Here is a 20,290-nt window from a genome sequence, read left to right as displayed (position 1 = left end):
GCCGTTCAAAGACACAGCAAAAGAAATTCAAATACAAACAAGAAACTCAAATTCAAACACACAACAAAAGAAATTCCTGCTGGATCCAGCGGCGTGATCCAAAGGGAGCCGTGCAGGAGGATGAGTGGGCTGGGATGGGATGCAGATGGCACCAAAAAGGAATTTTTCTGAGCATTGCAGCAAGGCCATTGGTGAGCTTCACTCCTTCCCAAAGGAGCAGCATTTTGCCCCGTGCCTCAGTTTACCTGTCTGTAATTCCTGGGGGGAGCAGGGGATGTGCAGGAGGCTGGCAGGGAGGATTTGCAGGGTCATTGATGCAGCGTGGCCCCAGCTCCCTTGGGCAGGATTCAAAGAGTCACAGATTGGAAAGGAGAGAGGGGGAAAAAAATTGCCAGCGCTAAAAGGCAAGTTTCGTTTCAGGGAAGACAACAGCTAGAGGACCAGAACTATCAACCAAAACCGCAAGATCACATCAGATGTCAGGCAGGACACATCTTGTTTCTCCCTCCCGAAAGGGCTTATCAGTGCAACCAATCACTTTAATGATGTGGCAGAGGGAGGAAGAGGATTTGACTCAGAGTGAAATGAAATGGAGTTCCTACGACCCTTCTGTTCCGCTGCCGGAGCGCAGTCACCTGTCCTGCAGGCAGAGATAAATCAGAAATCACCTCCTGCAGCGGAAGGGGCTCAGACATGAGTTTGCATTATTTTCTCTTACTCTTTCCAGTGTCTCTGCTGTAGTGGGAGCAGGGCAGAGAGGTGAGGAAGAAGAGGGACACAGCGAGCAGGGAGTGCCCCTGGTGCCTTCCCAGCCTCCAGGGATGGTGGCAGTGGGATGGGAACCTCTGTGCCGGGAGGTTCCCCTTTCCAAATCAGATGTGGGAGCAGGGAACCCCTTTCCCCATGGTCAGCTCTGCTCCCTTGGCTTTGGGGAGCAGCGTTGCAGGGAGGATGAGGGTGAGGATGAGGGTGCTGTGCATCACTCTGGGGCTCCTCCTGCAGTGCAAAGCTATTATCCAGCTATTATCCAAAGTAAATATCCAGCAGGACAACACCAGCCAGGCTCTGGGGATGGAGCTTGGAGCTCAGTCCTGGGATGCAGGGGATCAGTATTCAAATGCAGGGCTCAGCTCCAGCTCTCTGAGGGGAAAAGCAGCGCTCAGCATCCTCAAACCTTGAGAAAACTCAGGTCTGCTCCCAACAGCACAGGCCAGGCTGGCAAATTGCTGCTCCCTCCCCACAGTGCAGGGACATCTCAGCTCCATCAGCTGAACCACGGCACATTCCTTGCACAGGGCTGAGCCCAGCAGCTGGTCCTCCCCATCCTGGGCACCGTGTCCTTAACCAGTGTCACCCCAAGGAATTTGATGTGCTTGCCCTAATGGAACAGGTTGTGATCTGGGAGAAACCAGCTCTACTGGTAGGTCCCAGTCCAGGTTGTTAGATAGCAGCAGGAGCTCACTGGGACTGGCATCTCTCCATGGATCTATGGAATCTGAAAATCTGATCTCAGCCGGGGCTGAGGCAATACCAGCTGGATGTCCTTGAGACCTGTCTGCTTCCTCCCAGCACCCAGCTCAGAACTCTTGGAATCAGGAGTTTTCCTGATTCCATGAGAACCAGATCACAGCCCATAAGTGAATTTTGCTTTCCTGGAACGGGGAGTGACTGCAGAGAGGCCGTCGGGGCTGGTGGTTTTTGCACCCTGTTCTGAAAGCTGCCCGATTTCCCGCAGATGTGCGCCCACCTGCTGCGCTGTGACACCCGGGCTGCAGCTTTCATATCTGTAAATCACAACTTTTAACCCCCACCCAGTTCACTCTGCAGTCTCAGGGGCAGATTTTCAGACTTCTTACTCTGGATGGAAAAAGGCAGGAAAGCTCTGGTGGGGATTTTCAGCAAGGCACAAGTGGCCTGAATGCTTAAACCTGATGAATTTTACCCACTGCTGAGAATACCCTCAGCTTTCCCTATGTTCTGAAGGGCTTCAAATATTTTTGTAAATCCAGAAAGACTCTTGAAACCCTGGAAATAGGGATCCTGTGTCTTTCAGACATTTGAGCTGCAGTTGTGTGGAAATTTGGGCGTGATTTTCCCTTTGATTTGGGAATAGGCCACAGCTCCTGGGTCCCTGGAGCTTTTGGAAGCACTACCGTGGATTTCTGTTTAAATTAATGCCCTGCTTTGTTTTCCTTCTAGAGGGCTCAGTTTTGGGGTCTCCCAGCACAATCTAAGGCCCCAACAGGGTTTGTCAGAGACTTGCCAGGGTGGGCACAGGGCGGGCAGGGAGAGAGGCAGAGGTGAGGTCTCAGCACTAACCCAGGAGTGAGAGGAGATCAGGGGCTCCCAAAGCCTCCTAATCAATCCCAGCCTGCCCAGAACGAACATCTCTCCCGCTGCTGGAGCTTCAGACACTAAAAACCTACTGTAAATGCAACATATCTCTGTGCTTCCTGCCAGCTGGCCCGGAGCCAGCCTATTTCCTTCAAAAAGAGGGATATTTATTTTCATCCTTTTAGAGGCAGCCAATTCATCTCAGACCACCACCAGCTAAAAAAGCTTTATAAATTAGCAGCCTTTTTTTCTTTTCTTTTTTTTTTTTTTTTCCTTCCTAATTCTCTCCCCCACCCCTTTAAATATTATTTTCCTTTGGTTGTTGGTGTGAAGGCTGTGCCAGGACAAGCGAGCCGGGGCGCATTGCGCCACACTCCCCTTTCTCCCCGAGCTGCAGAAAGACAGTAGCAGCAGTGTCTCACGAAAGCCAGAGGAAACCAAAGCAAAGCCCGGCCGTGACTGATTCTCCTTCCAAATGGCGTAAGCAGGCCCACTTCAAACATGTGAATAATGAGTTATCTGTGCCTGACTTTGTTCAGCAGCACAAGGGATGGTGCCTCCCAACATTTCCCTCCTGCTCCCTCCTGTGAACTCCTGGGCTCTGATTTTAGCAGCGGGGTTGGCTCTCGCTGGGGCTCGGAGGGCACCTCCGTCATCCTGCGTCACGTTTGAGTCCCTTCCAGCTCCCAGCTCTGCACTGTCCTCCCTCCTTCCTCTTCACTGTCCTCCCTGCCTCCTTCCCTGCCAGTGGGGTTGCTCTGAATTCTTCTTGGCTGGGCATTTCCCATGGCAGCTCTAGAGCTGGAGGTGGGACTCCAGGGAGAGCCTGAGCCACGTTCTTGCCCTGTGCTAGAGGTGTGCAAAGGTGAAACCAGCCCAGCATCAGCTGCAAGGGACAGGCCTGCTGTTCCCATAACACGGGAGTTTCACATGTGGCTTCTTTCTGGAGCACATGCTGGGACTTGATAGTCTAGCCGAGACTCAGACTGGGAAAAAATTCCAGCCTCTGCAGAGGACTGGCGTGTCTCTCTGAAGTACCTATTTTGAGGGCCACGGGAGGAGGGATTTGAAAGGTGTTTTGCACATTGAGACAGAGTTTTATCCACTGCTGATTCCTTTCTTGTGGTCCCTTCTCACGGACGTGTAGAGACTAAGCCATGGCTTTATGTGCAGGGACTGCTCCTGGTGAGCCCGGCTCAGCCCTGGAGTGAGGCTGGGAATATTTGAGCACAGCCTCGGTGGGAGGATGCTGGAATGCCAGGGGGATGCTCCGATGCTTTGAAGGAGGCTGAGTGTGGCTCACGCTGCTGTGCCAGCCCATGCCACCCTCTCCTGGCTCTGTCTCCTCCTGTCTGGGCTGAGGCAATGATCTGCAGTGTGTGTGTGTGTGTGCTCCTGAACGTCCCTCGGCGTTTCCTCCGCTCCAGCTTGCCGCCAGCATTCCGCAGCCAGGCTCCCAGGGAGGGCCAAGCCACTTCCCACCATCTGCTCTCCCGGCAGCACGGGGCTGAGCCGGGGGCTGGGGGTGAGCGTGACACCCAGCTCTGAGCCCAGCAGGGCTGGGAGGAGGCCCTGCAGCTCCTCAGCTCTCATCTCACTCCATCTGCAGAGAAATCAGGGAACTGGGGCTCCCATTCACCCCACTGAGAGTTTGCTTTAATCAAATCTCTCAGCCCTGGGATTTTGGTGTCACTCAAGCCATGAAGTTCCTGGAGCCCCTTTCTGCCTGTGCTCAACTTAATATTCTGCATCTCAGTAATCTGAGGAAATCAGCTGCTTTTGGAACTCCCCCTCCACAGCCTGGAAACCCCGTCCTGGTCCTGGCTTGGGAAGCCACATCAGGTTGCACACTCCTAGAAGGAAGAGCAGACTCTGTTTGGTTTTTGAAATATTTTAATGTAGAAAATATGTCTTTAAATCATAGCTCTGAGGGCCTGAGCTCGTGTGGCACACACTGCTTCGCTGTCTGCATTCCAAGGAAACATCCAAAGCTTCCAGTATGCTTCTTATTACTGGCCTAAAGTGTCAAATTCACGTCTGCTCTTCCAGCTGGGAAGTGTTCAATGGGATAGTTTGTTTGATATGCTGATACAGATCTTGTTATTACATCAAGATCCTAGGTGATCTGTCAATGTTTACATCATGTCACGTTCAATACCGGAGTTAACCGATTCTGAAACCCGATCCAGCGTTAAAACCCTGGCGCTGCTGACAAGGAGTGCCCAAGGTCAGGAGCTGCCACCATTTGACCATGCTGGGCTCTGCTGTTTCCATAAACATTGACCTACAAGCCAGTGGTGGCCCAGCTGGAAATGCAGCGCAGAATCTCCAACCTCAGCAGTGCCTTTTGTGCCCGAAAACTCACAGGTTGGGGTGATTAAGGCTTCTCAGACAGATTCTTTTGGGATGAGGGCTGGGGCTGTTTGAAGTTGAGTGAAAATCCACCCACTGGCTTCGGGAGGCTTTGAGTCAGTGCTTGGGTGAAGGTAGAAACCACCTTCCTGTTCTCTAAGGTATGAGCTATTGTTCACTGGTTTCCTCTCCGTGACAGCTGTGGGCAGATGGGGAAGGGCTTTTAATGAAGCCAACCGCTGCAGAAATTCAAAAGCTCAGGTTGTTCTGATGAAAGAAACCCATTAACAGCGATTCTCTCTTGCGTGACAAAGTCTGACGTCCCCAGCCCTAAGTGACAAGCGGCAGGAAGTCCTGGGGAGACAGCCTGAGCTAAAGAGGGCTGGCAGGCCAAGCTGGTGGTTTTTAACTCATTCTCTGCCTTGTTTCACAGGGTTTGGGGCTGCCAGATCCCACACATGGGGACAAGGTGAGACACAGACGGGAGAGGGGCTGGGAAGAGCCCTGATCCCACCACCCCTGTGTTTGTCTTCCCTTACATTTGCGTCAAGTTTTCCTCTTTCTTTTCAGCAGGATGGTTTCAGGGGTTTGGGAGGTTTTGCTGGGTCTCCCCACAAACCAGCCCCTTCTGGATGTGTTTGCTCCAGGCTGGCAAAGCTCACGGGACTGTGCCCACGTTCAAATAGCGTGGGCACCAGAGCAACCACAGTGCAGCATGATACAGGCACATGAAGCCCTTGGTGGGGCTGCATGGCTGAATAATCTTTCTAAACTTTATCAGCATAGAGATCACTTGATATATTTTTTCAGGATTTTCCCTGTCACATGCCAGATACCACCACAGGATAGGGTTTGTGCTGAGATAGAGGAAGGGAATTTAATTTTCATTAGATTTCTGAGGAACTTGGTCTTTGAAGTCCTTTTTGGCTTTCCTGCGAAGCTCTGCCCAAAGAAACTGGGTAAAGGTGAAATATAACACTACTTTTCTTCTTCTGCGCTTAAATGTACAGTGAAATAATAAAATGTGGGCTAAAACAAGAGATCTCAGTGCACACACTTTACCCCTGGAGAAAGCACTACGTGACAGATGCTGCTCACAGCTCCGAAGGCCCTGGATAATGCAGAGGTGCCTGAGGTCTGGGGACACACAGAGATGAGAATAGATCGTTTATGGTCTTGCTTTGAGGTTTCCTTGGTTTACTTCACACAGCAGGGAAAATACATTTTCAAAATACCACTGGGGTTTTGCTTTCTGCTGGGTTTGTCCTCCCCAAGTTTTCCTCTCTGGTGCCAGCATGTTTTCCCTCAGTTTGGACTCCCACATCCCTGGAAATCTGGGGATTATGGAGCTTGCAGGGGATGGTGGGGCTCACCTGGTTGTGGAGAGAGCAGAGAGGGGTCAAAGCCCCTCAGAATCTGTGGCTGCGATGGGTTTGCTGCTGGGACACCCATGGAGCTCAGCTGGGAGTGTGAGCTCCCCTTGGAGCTCCCCTCCCATCCAGCATCCTCACAGCCAGCCTGGCAAGCACAGCCTCAGCCAGGCAAGTGGGAGATCAGGAGATACCAGACGCTGGATTTAAGGAGGGGGAAGTGTGGGGACTTTCTGTGACTTTGCTATAAACTGACACAGCTCACAGAGCTGTGCAGATGTGAGGGGGAAGGGCAGGGGGGTGAGAGGTGCCTGCGTTCATTGCCTTCTAAATGCACTGCTTTGCTTTCCTTTTCTTCTTTAGAAGCCACCAAGGGCTGAGCTTGGCTTGGTGGATGTCGGGCTGTAGGATCTGATAAGGACCAGCTCTCTGAAGTGCTGCAGAAGGGTTTCTTGCCAGCCTCTCTCCCGGCGTGCCTGCACACCTCCAGTGCCCCGAGCGCTGGGATGGAGCCGGGATGAGGCGGTGCCACCCGGGCAAGGTCCCTCCGTGGCAGGTGCAGAGAGCTGGGGGTGTTGGGGGCAGTCTGGCTGCGGCAGGGGAAGAGCAAGGAGAAGCCAGGGTCTGAACCCCGCACTGATGTGAAGCTGGGGCTCCTCTGGAGCCCCTCCAGCTTTGTGCGGGTGTAACTGAGACTGGAATCCGGTCCAGAGAGAGCGAAGCTGTTTGGCGATGATTAATCCAGTAAAATGTGAAAGTTATGTATCAAGTGCGTTTCATGCGCCTCTCGCCTCGGGACAATTAGCATAAATTTAATAATTATTGCCCTGTGCCAGCAGCTGCTACCTAAGGAGCTGGGAGTGCTTTATGAACGCTCATTAGCTGCTGCCCTGCCTGGGGGAGGTGGGTGATTAGTCTGCCCGTTTTATGGGGAGGAAAGAGGAACGGAGAGAAGCAAAGCGAGGTGGCCAAGGTGTGGTACCAGCGAGGGCTGATCCCATCCCTCCTGCGCCTCCTCCAGCCCCGCTTGGCTCTGACCAAGCTGGGTGGGCACAGCCGGGAGGGGGCTGGAGAAAGATGGGAGTTTGTTCTTTAAGCAATGAGCAAATGCTGCAGAAAATACTTAAAATTCAATTTTTGCCGGTTCCCCAGTCCCCACTTTGCAAGGACATGGTCTCTCCTGCCTTGCACATGTCTCCCCTCCGTGTTCAGAGTCAGCGAGGGCTGGGGGAGGTTGGTCACTCAGGCAGGGGCATCCTGATCCAGCTCCTTGCCTGGAAACTTTCTGGATGATCTGGAGCCTCCCATGTGGGTCACTCTGTGTCCACCTGCCCCGGGAGCTGCTCTCTGCCAGGGCTGGCACCCATTATTCTGTGTGAGTAACAGCAAACCACAGAGACAGAGGCTGGCTCCCTGTGTAACCAGGCTGCTGCAGCCAAAGGGGAGCTGATCAGATACCAGACTCTTTTATCATGTTCCAGGGCACAGACAAAAGCTGGAAGACCAAGCCAAACCCTTCACCGACCGCTACGGAGAGTTGGAGCGGCTGCGCCAGTCCATGAGAGTCACCCCGACAACACCCAACCCCCGTGGATCCCTCAGCACCCCGAGCCACTTCGGCTCCCAGGCTCAGACTCCAATCCAAGGTAACCACCTGGGGGTCCCAGTGTCACCCCCAAACCCTCGTCTTCCAGGCATGGCTGAGTGGGAACAAACCCCTGGATGGGATTTTAGAGTTGGAGCGTGGCTCTCCCCTGGTTAAGGTGCCAGGGAGGGGCTTGTGTGGATTTCTTGACCTTGGAAGCCTTTTTGCCCCCATTAAGTCACTTTTTGCACCATTAGAGCCGGGTTTTGAGGAACAAATGAGCAGCAGGAGCGTGAGGGAGGTGAGAGCAGCACCCTTTGAACCCAGCAGCTCCTCTGACATGAAGGCAGCCGCGCTATGGTTATGCATCAGCCAGAGAGGGTGTTCCGTGCTTTACATGCTAATCCCAACGGTTTCTTATCATTGTGTGGGTGCCAAGTGTGGTTATCCCTCGCCCAGCTCCAGCATAATTCCCCACACGGATGCACACCTGCACGGGCACACACACACACACAGAGCTTTGCTCTTCCCAGATCTGCCAGCGGCAAAGAGCGCCCGCGTCCCTGGGCGTTCCCCAGGAATCCGCAGCTTGCTGCCAGGACAGGGGCAGGAATTGCCACTGGAGTTACCTGACAGAGACCAGGCTGCTAATCCTGGAATTTCAGTCCCAAACTAAGCAAGGCTTTAAAATACCTCAGCTGCTGTGCTGCTCCTGTCTTTCTGCATAGGCAGATGCCACCAGGATGAATTAGAGACCATTCTCCTGTCCTTTTCTGTGCTGCTTTTCCATGCACTTTTTGTCTCACCGGTTCTTTTCCTTCAGAAATCAGCAGAGATACTAACAGGCCTTCAAGGAACAGTACTTAAGCTATCTGTATTTGGAATTTTGGTGAGAATAGGCCCTTCTGGGAAAGTTTAATAGAAAAAGCTCCCAAAACCCTCGTGCTGTGTTTTCAGAAGGGAAATGGTTGTTTGAAAGCCTCAGTGTCATTAGCAAAGAGGGAGTTTTGGGTGTAAAAACATGTTTGAAAATGTTACCCGAACTGTAAAAGCTGCGCTGCTCCTCCCAACCCAAAATTACAGAGAAAATTTAATTTCTTTCTCATTGAAATGCAAATCTCCATGCTTGGAATTTTCATTGATATTAGCAAGGTTTATGAGAAGAACACGGGCATTTTGTGTAGGACTATCGTTTGGGTTTTAAAAAAAAAAAAAGCAGGAGAGAGAGAAAGAGTTTTCTAGGCTTGTCCCGTTGGCCTGCATCATAAAGAAAGAGATTCTTGGGGGAAGAAAAAAAGATTTGTATTTTAAATTAGCACAGCCCCCTGCAGTGCCAGAAACCCAAAGAGCGCCGTTTGGAGCAAAGAATCAGGTGATGACACAAATTCAACGAGAAAAAAAATGGAGTTGGCCACAAGCTACCGCCCCTGCCAAATTCCCAAATGTCAAGTGACAGCAGGAGTGGAGACACACAAAATTAGCCTCTGAAATCATTCCTGCGGAGTGAATCCGAAGTCCCAGGAATGCTGCAAAAGGCGGTTTGTGCACGCTCGGCTCTTGGCTCCCTCGTTCCCGAGTCAGAGGAACCGTCTTAAAATGACTGCGGGTTCCTACCAGCGTAACTCGGAGCAGCAGCAGCTCAGTCATTTTCATCTCAGCCCTGTCCTTTTGACACAGCTCTGGCTATGACCAATCATAATCATCATTTTTAAAACCCCTCTTTCTCTTGCACACACACACACACACACACACACACGGCTTATTCACAAAGATCATAATTTTTACCCGAGCAAGTGGAGCCCGGCCCGTGCCAAGAACAACACAGGAGTTAACAGGCCTGTAATTCTCACGACTTGGCACGTTCTTGGGTAACACACAGGAGAGGCCGATTAGTGGGAAGCAGAACGAGATACCAGCAGGGAGGGGCCATGGGGCAGGCTGGGGTTCATCCGGCCCCCGCTATCTTCCACGGGGTGCTTCCCAAGGTTAATGTTTTTAGCATCCCTGTCTGTGCAGGGATTAAGAGGGGGACAGGGAGGTTTTTCCCTCCAGCAGCGCCCAGCTCCCCCTGCTTGTGTGCCAGGGGTGCTTGGCTTCCCTGTCCTGCTGACCAAGCAGTTTGCACAAGCTTCCTAATCCGCTCCTGGCAAAAGCAGGCTGGAGCTGGGATGCTCAGGAACAGCATCAGCCACTGTGGGGGGATCCCAGCACCTCAAATCCCTGCACATGGCACGTGGAGTTTGGGTTTTTAGGCAGGCAGGAGACAGTGCTTATCAGTGTTTATTTGGGGTTCTTGGGAGATGTGTGTGCTCTGGCCCAGTCCAATCTCTCCTCCTGAGGAGGGAAAGCTGTGGCTGTGGTGGAGATCACGGCAAGGGCGCCGCGGGGAGTGGGAGAAGGGTCTGGCCCTCAGCCACTCGCAGAGGCTTTCAGTAAAGCAGCCCCTGGAGGTTATAAATAGCCCCCATGTAAAATGATCATGCTGAGGTTAGATGGTCTCAAACCAAAACCCTCCTGGTAGGAGAAAGCTGGTGGTTTCTGAAGGGCATGCCAGGAAATATGGGAGGAGAGAGCGCGGCTCTGATAGCGAGCGGGTCGGATCCTGCTCTCTCCAGTGCCAGGGTATTTCAGTGGCTCTGGCCTTGCCTTGCCCCACTCAGATGGGCAGAGACTTGATCCCTTCCCATGCCTGTCCCCAAATGGGATGGACACTGGCAACCCTGCACACACCAGATCTCATTCCCACTTGTGCTGTTCTGGGAGTAAATAGGGTAACTCTGGCATCACCCCTGTAGCTGTGATGAGAATCTGGCCCAGTGCTGGGTAGGTCAGACAGGCAGACCCCCATCATCATCCAGCTCTGCTTCCCAGGCTTCAACCAAGCAGAGCCTCTTTTGAGGATTTGGCCCCATGCTTCTCCAGAGAGGTCTGGAAAATGTGAGTGTTAGGAATCCCAGCTCTGCCATCCCCACAGCGAGACACCAAGCTGTCATTAGGATGGCTTGAAATGGTTCCTTATTATGGGGCATGCAAAGCCAGAGCCTTGCGTGCCTGCTTCAGTCCAGTTTTGCCTTTTAGCTTAAAAAAAATCAAGTAGCTCTCAGAAGCGAAGCAAGATGTTAAAGGGACTTCTGCTGTCTGCCTTCAGCTGCTTCTCGGGGCCCCTGGCTCAGGGAAGGTGGGCTGGTGACAGACACACGTCCTCCCCAGTTCTCTGTGTCCTCCCTTGCCTGTGTTTCAGCAGGGGCTCAGGCTGAACCATTTTGTTCCCAGCACGGCAGAGCAGGACCGCCCATGCCCGAGTTCTGTGGTGGAAACATCTTCAACCACTCAAAAGCAATTGTGTGCCTTGTCCAGCAGCGTGGAGGGACCTTGTGCTCACCAGGACAATTGCAAAGGGATTTTAGATTGGATCTCCTCGGTACCAGAGCGAGCTGTTTTGATTGAGGCACTTCATGTCCCCCTGCACACTCTTGTTTTTGCTCCAGAGAAGCCAAACTCCCTTGATTTCACAGGGAGGACAGTAAATGTCAGACCCTTTTGCAAGCCTCTCTTAGTGCCTGCAGAATGGTTTTTGGGAGACTCTGTGTTCACTGAAGAGCTTCAGATCTCCTGATCTGGAATTTGCTCAGCTTCATTCCCAATCCATTACTTCAGGCCAGCACAACATTTTTATCATCAGCAGAATGCTCCATCATATGCCTTTAAAGTAAAGTCTTTCTCTCTCTTTTTCTTTTTAAATATACATTTTTAAAGTATTACATTACTTTTAAGAAGCCTCTTGGCATAGGCAGCAAGTGCCCCTATTGTTTCCGAAATGCAACGTGGCTGCTCTGAGGTTAAGTCCTGAATTATGGGCCCAGCAAATACACTGAATTGCTGCTTCCTAATCCCTGTCCAGATTGACTTATGGTTTCTTTAAAATATCCGTTTCTTAATGGATAAAAACATTCTACCACGGGCAGAGACTAAATTGTTTCCAAAGGAAGCTAGGCAAGCATTAGTGGGAAGAAAACATATTGTGGGATTCAGCTTCAGCCTCAAAGGAAGGAACACGCTCGAGATGGGTTTCCTGCCTGCTTTCAGGCTTCTGTGTCTATCTTTAAACTGCTTTTCTGCTCCTCTCCTTTACATTTGTGATGTCCCTCCAGCGAATTTGGCATGGAACTGTCACAGATGAACCACAGAGCAGTGCTGAGCAGGAGATTCCCCCAGGACAGAGTCCAGGCACCTGCGACCGCTGCCTCTGTGCCATGGACATGTGGCCAACCCCGGCCACAGCTCCGGGTGCTGCATCCTTACAGAGCAGCAAGGAGTCCCTCGGAATTTGCCTCAGGGGTGCCATCCTGGGTTTTCCAGAGTGCTGGGGTCTGCAGTGCCATTCTCAGGGCGGGGTGGGCAGCCCCCAGCCGGGCTCCTGGCCGCTGGAGCCCCTGTGCCATCACCCCTCCGCAGTGGGATTCCCATGGCAGACGTGGCCTGGCCCAAACCTGCTCGGCAGGCAAGGTGGTCTAGCTGCAGGCTGGGTTGTAAATCCAGCAGCTTCCTTTTATGTAGTCAGGGCTTGTTAATTTGTTTTAATACCCTTTGAATACAGGTAAAGAGCAAGGCGCGGGCAGGGCGGAGGGGAGTGCCCGCGGTCCCCGCTCAGCCCACCCACCCGCTCCAATTAGCACCGTTATTCATTAGCTCGGCGGGATGTGCCGGGCAGGGGGATGCGGGCAGAGGGCTCTGGGATGAGCGAGGCTGTGCCGGAAGCTGGGAGAGCTGGGCTTGTTTAGTCTAGCAAAGGGCAGGCGGGGAGCGGAGCCGGTTGCTCCGTGTAAATACATCGAGGGGGTAAACACGGCGAGGCAGAGGAGCTCATGTGAGCTCTGGAGGACACTGCAGGCACAGGACATGGGGCTGAACTGGTCCTGCATGAATGCACACTGGAATTAGGAGCTGGGTCATCCCCAGAAGGATGGGTCCAGAGAATTGGAGCATCCCGATGGATCTGGCAGGGTTTGCAGAGGAGGTTGAGATGCGTGATTCACTGAGCTTAGAACACCTGGGATTTTCCCTGCTCTGCTGCTCCCCGGTGTGTTTGGGGTGGGAGAGGACCCAGGAGCTGGCTGGGTTTGTGCTGCTCAGCACGGTGGGTTTGGGCCTGCGTGTGTGAGTGCACGGCAGCACACGGTGTTCAGGGAGAATCACAAAACTGAGCAGCAAACGTGCTTGGCAGTGTTGAGGTGGTGCCTGGCGATGCTGTGATAAGGACCTGTGTGTTGTTGTGTTTTGGTTTGGGGTTTGCATTTTTTTTCAGACTGCAGAGGAAGTCCGTGCACCCAGTTTGTGAGCTGGTTCTATCAGATACAGAGCCCTGCTCCATGGGCGTGTAACAACGGATGCTGTTCACACCCTCCTTTTTTTTTCAACACCTCCCCTCCTCCCCCAAAATATATTTTGCTCTGTTTTACGTGGGCTGAGAGGAAGGGGCCGTTTTCTTTTTTAGTTGGCCCTCACTTGGAAACAAATGAACTTGTTAACATACGCGACAGAGGCGTGAGAGCGTGCCTGCATGCGTGGGTGGGGAGGAGAGCGGCGCCTTCTCTAGAGATGAGCTGGGCCTTCACAGATCAGATGCATCTCGTGCACCTTTCCATGGAGATTCTCTCCTTCTCTTGGCCACCTGCCTCTCCCTGCTCCCACATGGAGTTATTGTCAGAAGCAGAGAGGGACAAAGATCAGAAAAATGCTCAAAGGTGGCTTGGCAAGCCAAGCACGACAGAAGTGAGCAGAGAAAAAACAGCCAAAGGTATATCCTGAGCAGGAATGTCTGTTCCCACTGTCACACACATGCTGGTGTGTTATATACAGAAGCATAAAGTATCATTAGTGTTTACATTGTCGTCAATCATTGTGCAGTGAGACAGGAAAGCAGGGCTTTTTCCCCTGGGGTAGATTTTCATGACAATTTCACAAGGCACACATATGCCTAGAATTAGAACAGTGATCTATGGCCAGGCTGATGATATTTTATATTCTATACACTTGGAGAGTGCCAGGCTATCACATTCCCTTTAAATTCCCTTTATTCTCTGTGTGTCTCACACACTGTGAGTATTTGTTGTGTAACATATCCACACGAGCTCAGGTTTATTGCTGACTGGGTTCACCAGCCACCGCGTGCTCCCCACATCTCTAAGGTGGGGACCAGGTGGTATCTGGGGTGCTGAGGAGCTGCTCAGGTTCCACACGTCCCTGCCTGGCCCCAGATGATCTGATAGTGATGATCCTGCTGTACATCAGTGCTGTGCTCTGCCACGTGCCCGGGGTGAGCTGGTTTTCTGGGTACCATTGCAGCACTGAGGAGGTCCTGGTGTTGCTTTTGCTGCCCTTTCTTCCCTCCAGGCAGAGCAGATGTGTTCCTGGGTTAGGAGGTAGTGGCAGCACCCACTGCTCCTCTGGGATGGATGCACATCAATCCCTAAAGCCATCTGCAGGGTTCATTGCCTCATCTCAAAGGCTTCCAGGGACCTCAGAGCAGATCCACCAGCCCTGACCCTGCCAGGGTGCAAGGACCAGTTCCACTCCATCCAAAGCAGCTCCTAAACCCAACATGGTCTGAAGGGAGGAGGCTGAACACACCCAGAGAAACCTCTGTGGTTGGCAGCCTCACAAACCAGCCCTTCCCACCTCATGGCCAGCCCTTGCCACCATGACCCAGCTGAGGTTTGGCTCCCATCAGGGACATCTCTTTGCATTTATGTCCTGGCCACCCACCCAAGGAAAGACAGAGAGAGAGCTGCTGTGTCACTGCAGCGCTGTTGTTTTATCTGGAAAGGGCCTGAGCAGCTTTCAAAGCATGTTTCTATCTGGCCCCTCATGCAGAGGGGACTTGGGGGTCCTCAAAAGGTGCAAATTGCAGCTGCACAATTAAATCATGGGGTGTGTCCCGGCCTCTGCGGTCCCCGGGGCAGCTCAGCCCTAAGGAGGAGACAGTGGCATTACTAATCAGGGCTTTGACCTTTACATGGCTTTTATTTAATACACATTCCACACTTCCCCAAACTCCCATCCAAAACATTGACATTTCCGCTGATAGATTGGGTCAGATTTTGGAGTAGTTGGGGGACTCAATTCACTCTTACAATGGTTAAATTCTTACAGCTAAATGGGCTTATTCAGTTAGTGCAGCAGCTGGTGTGATTTCGAGAAGAAAATAAACATTTCCTTCAAATATTTTGATTGGCAACTGGACAACTGAAGTACTCAAGCTCGGATTGCCAGGGTCCAAAAAAGCAAATGGGGGCTGGACGGCGAGTAAGCGAGGGAAAACCATAGTAAATCCTTGGAGGCAGCACTACGGAGCAGATGTGTGTGATGTGTGCCGGGGAAGGGGACAGCAAGAAGGGGCTTTTTAAGCCCATTTTGAGCTGTGATTCCAAAGGGAATGTGAGGTCCTAGGGTGCAGCTTCACCCACTCCTTGTTCCCTGGCTTTGCTCAGCAGCTGCTTGCTCCAGGCTGCTGTTTGAACCTGGCTGTGGCAGAGGGTCCTTGCTGCTGAGTTAGGTGGTTATGGAGGGTGTTAATGGCCGTGTTTTAATTGGATCTCGCTGGGGTTGTTTCAGTGGAGATTTCCTCGCGTGCAGGGCAGGCGCTGGGGCTGTGTGGCTCCGATCTGCGGCAGCCAGGATGGAGGGGCAGCCCTGAAGTGGAGGAGATGGGATGGAGAGGAAACCTTGAGGCAAGGACCAAGATAGAAGGGGCAGTGCTGAGGTGGAGGGACAGTTGTGAAGTGAAAGAGATGGGATGGGGGGGAAGCCCTGAGGCCAGGACCAAGATGGAGGGGAAATCCTGAGGTGAAGGAGATGGGATGGAGGGGAAATCCTGAGGCGAAGGACATGGGATGGAGGGGAGCCCTGAGGCGAAGGACACAGGACAGAGGGGCTGCCCCGAGGTGAAGCTCACAGGACACAGCAGCAGCCCTGAGGCGCCGGCCCTGAGGCGATGGCGAGGCCCCGGCCCCCTCTGGCGGCCGCCTCCTTCCCGCCTCTTTCCCGCCTCCTCCCGCGGCCCGGCGGGCGCCCCCTGCTGGCGGCGGGGCCGCAGCCCCCTCAGGCGGGCCCTGCGAGGGCCGGGGCCGCCGCGGTTTTGTTTTTAGAGTTTGGGAGTTTATTTGTAGCCTCGGGGAAAAGCTGAGAGCTTTTCCGGTCAGGGAAAGCTGGAGCTTTATTCTGGACCAGACTTAGAGGCCAAGGCTGGCGGTGATCAAAGCGAGCTGGTCACGGCCACTCAAGATGCCTCATGGCTCTGCTGGGCATGGATTCCATTTGAGGGGTTCGCGTTGAGGGATTCGCTTTTTGAAGGATCAAAATTCGCAGATCACAGCCCTGCAGAGTGCTCTGGGGGTTCAGAGCCTGGCAGAGCTCCCCACAGCCTCGCTGTGCCTTGCCCATCACAGACAGAGCCCGTAATTAACACTCTTACGCGCTTCTGTCCAAATTAGAAGCAGGGACCCACTGCCAAACGGTGCACGTTCAGGCCAATAAAATGTAGCCTCTAAAAAAAAACCTCTTTGAGTGAGTTATAGAGGAAAAAGGAAATATGCCCTGAGTGCTCAGGTTTGATTTCGATTTGCATTTTATGGAATATTATTTATGGAGCCGTGAAAAGTAATGAAGGAGCGCGGTCTGAGCGATTGTCATCTGGGAAGGCAGCGAGCGACAATCTGGGTGTTTTGGGGGCTGAGGGGGATTTGGAGGCTGCTTTTTCGCAGTACAGGGCTGCCAAGTTTAAGAGGAGGCATTCAGAAGAGAGCACTTTTTCTTTGCAGTCCAGGTGCAGGCAGGATTTCTGCCCCGTGGTCCCGTCTCAAGCCGTGATACTGCTGGATTGCTACTGCCACGGGGCTGTGGTCAGGCTGCTTCTTGCAGAGCTGGTCTCCAAACCTCAGCTCCCTCAAACCTCAGTGCCTGGCAGCAGCTGTGGCTGCAGCACGGCTTTGGGATGGGTCCCTGCTGGGCTGTGAAATCAGGCTGGGAGCGCTTTTCCCACTGCTGTGCTTTTCCAGCCAGCCCAGCACGGAGCAGGGTCGGCCCTGTGGCTGGGCAGCCGCTTCCACGGGCGCTTTCCAACGCCGGGCGTGTGCAGAGCAGTGCGGTTCGGGACAGCTTTGAGCTCTGCTCCTCTCTTATCTCGCCCCAAAGCCACAGCCACGTTCACAAACCAGGTGCTCCCCCGCCTTTCCCCTCCGTGGAGCCTGCGTGGGAAGGCAGGCGCTGCTGGGCGCCCGCAAAAGGACTGCAGGCGAGGGAGGGAGGATCCTCCCCTTCTCCTTCCACGGCTGAAGGACTCACCTGGGATCAGAAGGGAGGTTCACATCAAACCCCCTCCATACCTGCTCCTCCAGAGCGTGCCCGTGTCACTAGGTAGCTGGAAGGGATTAAATCAAGAGTTTTCTCCTGGGGAAACGCTTTGGGGCCTGGAACGCCAGCCCTGAGAAGTTAAAAATGCTTCATTGTAATAAATAGATCTAAAACACACGTCCTTGTGCATGCAGAGCAGCCACACAATCCTCTGGATGTGTGTTTGTATGTATATGCATTTCCAAAACCAACAGGCGTGTTTAGCATACTCACCTCACATTCTCTTGCTCTGAGGGATACAAATTCCAGCTGATGGCGACCAAAAAAAGTCACTTTGAGGCTGGATGGTGTCCCACTAGCAAAGGAAAAAGGCCCTGCTTTTAACAAGAGGAAAATAGAAGTGGTCTGAAGGACGCTTTCCTTGGAGAGCAAACCTCATTTCTCTCTGCTTTAATGCACCAAGGCCAGAGGTTCCTGGGCTCTGTCTCAGCCTTGGGACAACTGAGAGAGCCACAGGAATGGCTCCAGCTCCTCAAAGGAGCTTCTGCTGTGGGTTCCCACCTCTAACCTGACCTTCCTGCAGGAGGACGGGATCCCAAGCCAAGGTCCCTTTCCAGTTCCAAGCTGGCTGTGACCTCCTTCGGGTTTAGACATCCAGGAAAAGGCGTGGGGGGCTCCATCATCCAATGGAGCTGGGGAACATTCCCACCGCCCTGAGTCTCCCTTCCCCCAGCAGAGAGCCTGAATTTCTCACTCTCTTTATCCTCTTGGAAGGAGAAAAATACACAGAGAACTCGAGCAGAGGGATAGAGTGGCTCCTGGCTTGGGAGTTTTCAGCTGTGTGTTTATCAGCTCCATCCCCTGATGGTATCAGCACAAACAGGCCACCCACAAGAAGGCTTAGCAGGCTGGTCTGGGCTCCAGCTTTTCCTGCCTGTCTCCGTGTGTGTGTGTGTGTGTGTGTGTGTATACAGCAGGGATGGATGATCCCAGGGCCCGGCCGTCTGGGGCCTGCCTCCATTTATTTACTACACAGCTGATGTCATGGCTAAACATCTTTTTTCTGTGTTTATGGGGCGTGCTGCTTTAATCTGCCCGAAATGAATAGACCCCTAAGAGAAGTCAGCTTAGCCATGTCCCTTCTTGGATAGGAAACAACAAATTTTAGGACAGGAAATGGGAGCAACTTAAACAAATGGGTTTAGGGTTTTTATTTAAGTCCCTCAGCTCTTTTCCCTGGCAGACCCAAGAGGTGCTTTCCCTTCTGATTCCTTGGGAATGCTCTAATGTCGCTCTTGTGCTGAGATTGAGGCAGGAACAGGCGAGAGGCAGGATGGTAGAAAAGGCAAGAAGGCTTTATTCAAAAGAAGTGCGTGGGTTTTATAGAGTGGTACAATAGGTTCTAATCTATTGGCTAACTAACAAAAACACCTTCCTCACACGCTGTCCTTCAGAGGAACAGAAAAACGAAGTAGAAAAACACCACCTGCAAATTGTTTATACTCAACGGGTTATCACATCTTTCCAACTCCCTAAAATGTCTCACAGGCCGCTGTGAGAAACGCTTGCCATTTCCCTCTCTCTCTGTCCCGTGGCATCCACACTCTAACCACCCCCTCTCCTCCTGCACCCCGGCAGGCACGTCAGAGCTGAGCCCCTTCTCGGACCCGCGGCAGTTCGAGCGCTCCTTCCCCACGCTGCCGGCGCTGACGGAGACGCGTTTCTCCGACCCGCGGATGCATTACCCCGGCGCCATGTCCGCCGCCTTCCCCTACACCGCCACGCCCTCGGCCACGGGCATCGGGGGCATCAGCATGACCAGCATGCCCGCCACCACCCGCTTCCACCACACCTACCTGCCGCCCCCGTACCCCAGCTCCACGCAGAACCAGAGCGGGCCCTTCCAGGCCAACCCCTCTCCCTACCACTTGTACTACGGGACGTCCTCGGGCTCCTACCAGTTCTCCATGGTGGCGGGAGGCGAGCGCTCGCCCACCCGCATGCTCTCGTCCTGCACCAGCGCCTCGGCGGGCAGCAACCTGATGAACGCCAGCCTGGGCGCGCAGAGCGACGGCGTGGACGCCGACGGCAGCCACAGCAACTCCCCCACCACCATGAGCACCACGGGCAGGATGGATGAGTCCGTCTGGAGACCCTACTGAGGAGGAGCTCGGCTGGGCACCCGTGTCTTTAACTGAATCAGCCGCCGTGGCTCCTTTTGGGAGCGACCAAAGTGATGCCAAGGGAAAAGTTAAACCAAAGTCTTCCAAACCAAAAGTTAAGGATCCTCTGCATGCAAACATCAAGCAAAGATCAACCAAGACCTTCGTTACATTTCAAGGTGAACACCCACGAGGCTTGAATGTGTCGCTTGATGTGGTTCCTTCATATGTTTTAGGTATGTGGATTGTACATAGGGAAAAAACCCCAAGGACGTGTGGAATCAGATGTTTGGTACTTGCAGAACACTTCTCGTTCATCTCACTCGCACCTCTTCCCCACACAAAGCATTCAGAAGTGAGGAGAATCTCACCCTTCCTCTGCAAAATGGTTCAGAGAAGAGAAGACACCAGGGAGTCATCCGAGCCATCTCTCTGCCAGTGCAGGAGGACCGAACTTAACTTTAAAAAAAAAGGAGAAAAAAAGAAAAATCCCCATTGTCTCCTGTCCTTCCCTCCCCACTGGTGAAGGGTCCCTGAGCACCAAAGAGCAGTGGGGTTTGCAGCACAGCCAGGGGCACTGGGGCTCAGTCAGCCACGTGAACAAGAGCTGTGATGTGATTATTGTTATTATTTGTTGACGACACAAGTTGTATTGTTCATTTTGGTGTCACTGTCGTCACTTGTCAATCAGTAATGTGGCTGACCCCCGGCCTGGCTGACCCCTCCTCCATGTTTACACACAAGATGTACTTTTTATGGAGATGTTTTGTTTTGTTTGTTTGCTCTCTTGTCCTGACCTCACCGTTCAGCTCTTTGCTCCCCTTAGCAAACCTCAGTGATGGTGGCTGAAGTGAAGGCGGCGTTCAGGACAATCTGAGACGTTTGAGATGCACTTCCAAGGGGCTCAGGAACCTTTGGCACAGCCTTGCCACCATTTTCCAGATGTTCCTTCCGTCCCCTCTGAGTGGCAACACTCACAGCTGGTGGCAAAGCATCATAATTCTGTTCTGGTCCTTTCCCATGCTCTCACCCAGAGAGGATTAACACAATTTTTTTTATTTTGCCTCACATGTGTCAGTTCATCCTGAAAGCTCTGAGATCTGGAGAAAGGAGCAGTTTCTACTCCTGGTGGTGGG

General features: G+C 52.8%; 1 protein-coding gene across 1 annotated transcript in view; it reads left to right on the top strand.

The window, feature by feature from the left end:
- Positions 1-19,191, top strand: part of RUNX3 (RUNX family transcription factor 3) — a 31,590-nt gene extending 12,399 nt beyond the window's left edge. Inside the window, exons 4-5 of the mRNA XM_036397028.2 lie at positions 7,538-7,702; positions 18,631-19,191. Coding sequence (XP_036252921.1) covers positions 7,538-7,702; positions 18,631-19,154 — 689 coding nt within the window. The 3' untranslated portion in view covers positions 19,155-19,191. The remainder of the gene's footprint in view (positions 1-7,537; positions 7,703-18,630) is intronic.
- Positions 19,192-20,290: the final 1,099 nt, after the last annotated feature.

This window comes from Molothrus ater, chromosome 24, assembly GCF_012460135.2.
Source record: "Molothrus ater isolate BHLD 08-10-18 breed brown headed cowbird chromosome 24, BPBGC_Mater_1.1, whole genome shotgun sequence".
Classification (NCBI taxonomy): Eukaryota; Metazoa; Chordata; class Aves; order Passeriformes; family Icteridae; genus Molothrus; species Molothrus ater.
This window is presented reverse-complemented; position numbering and strand designations above follow the sequence as displayed.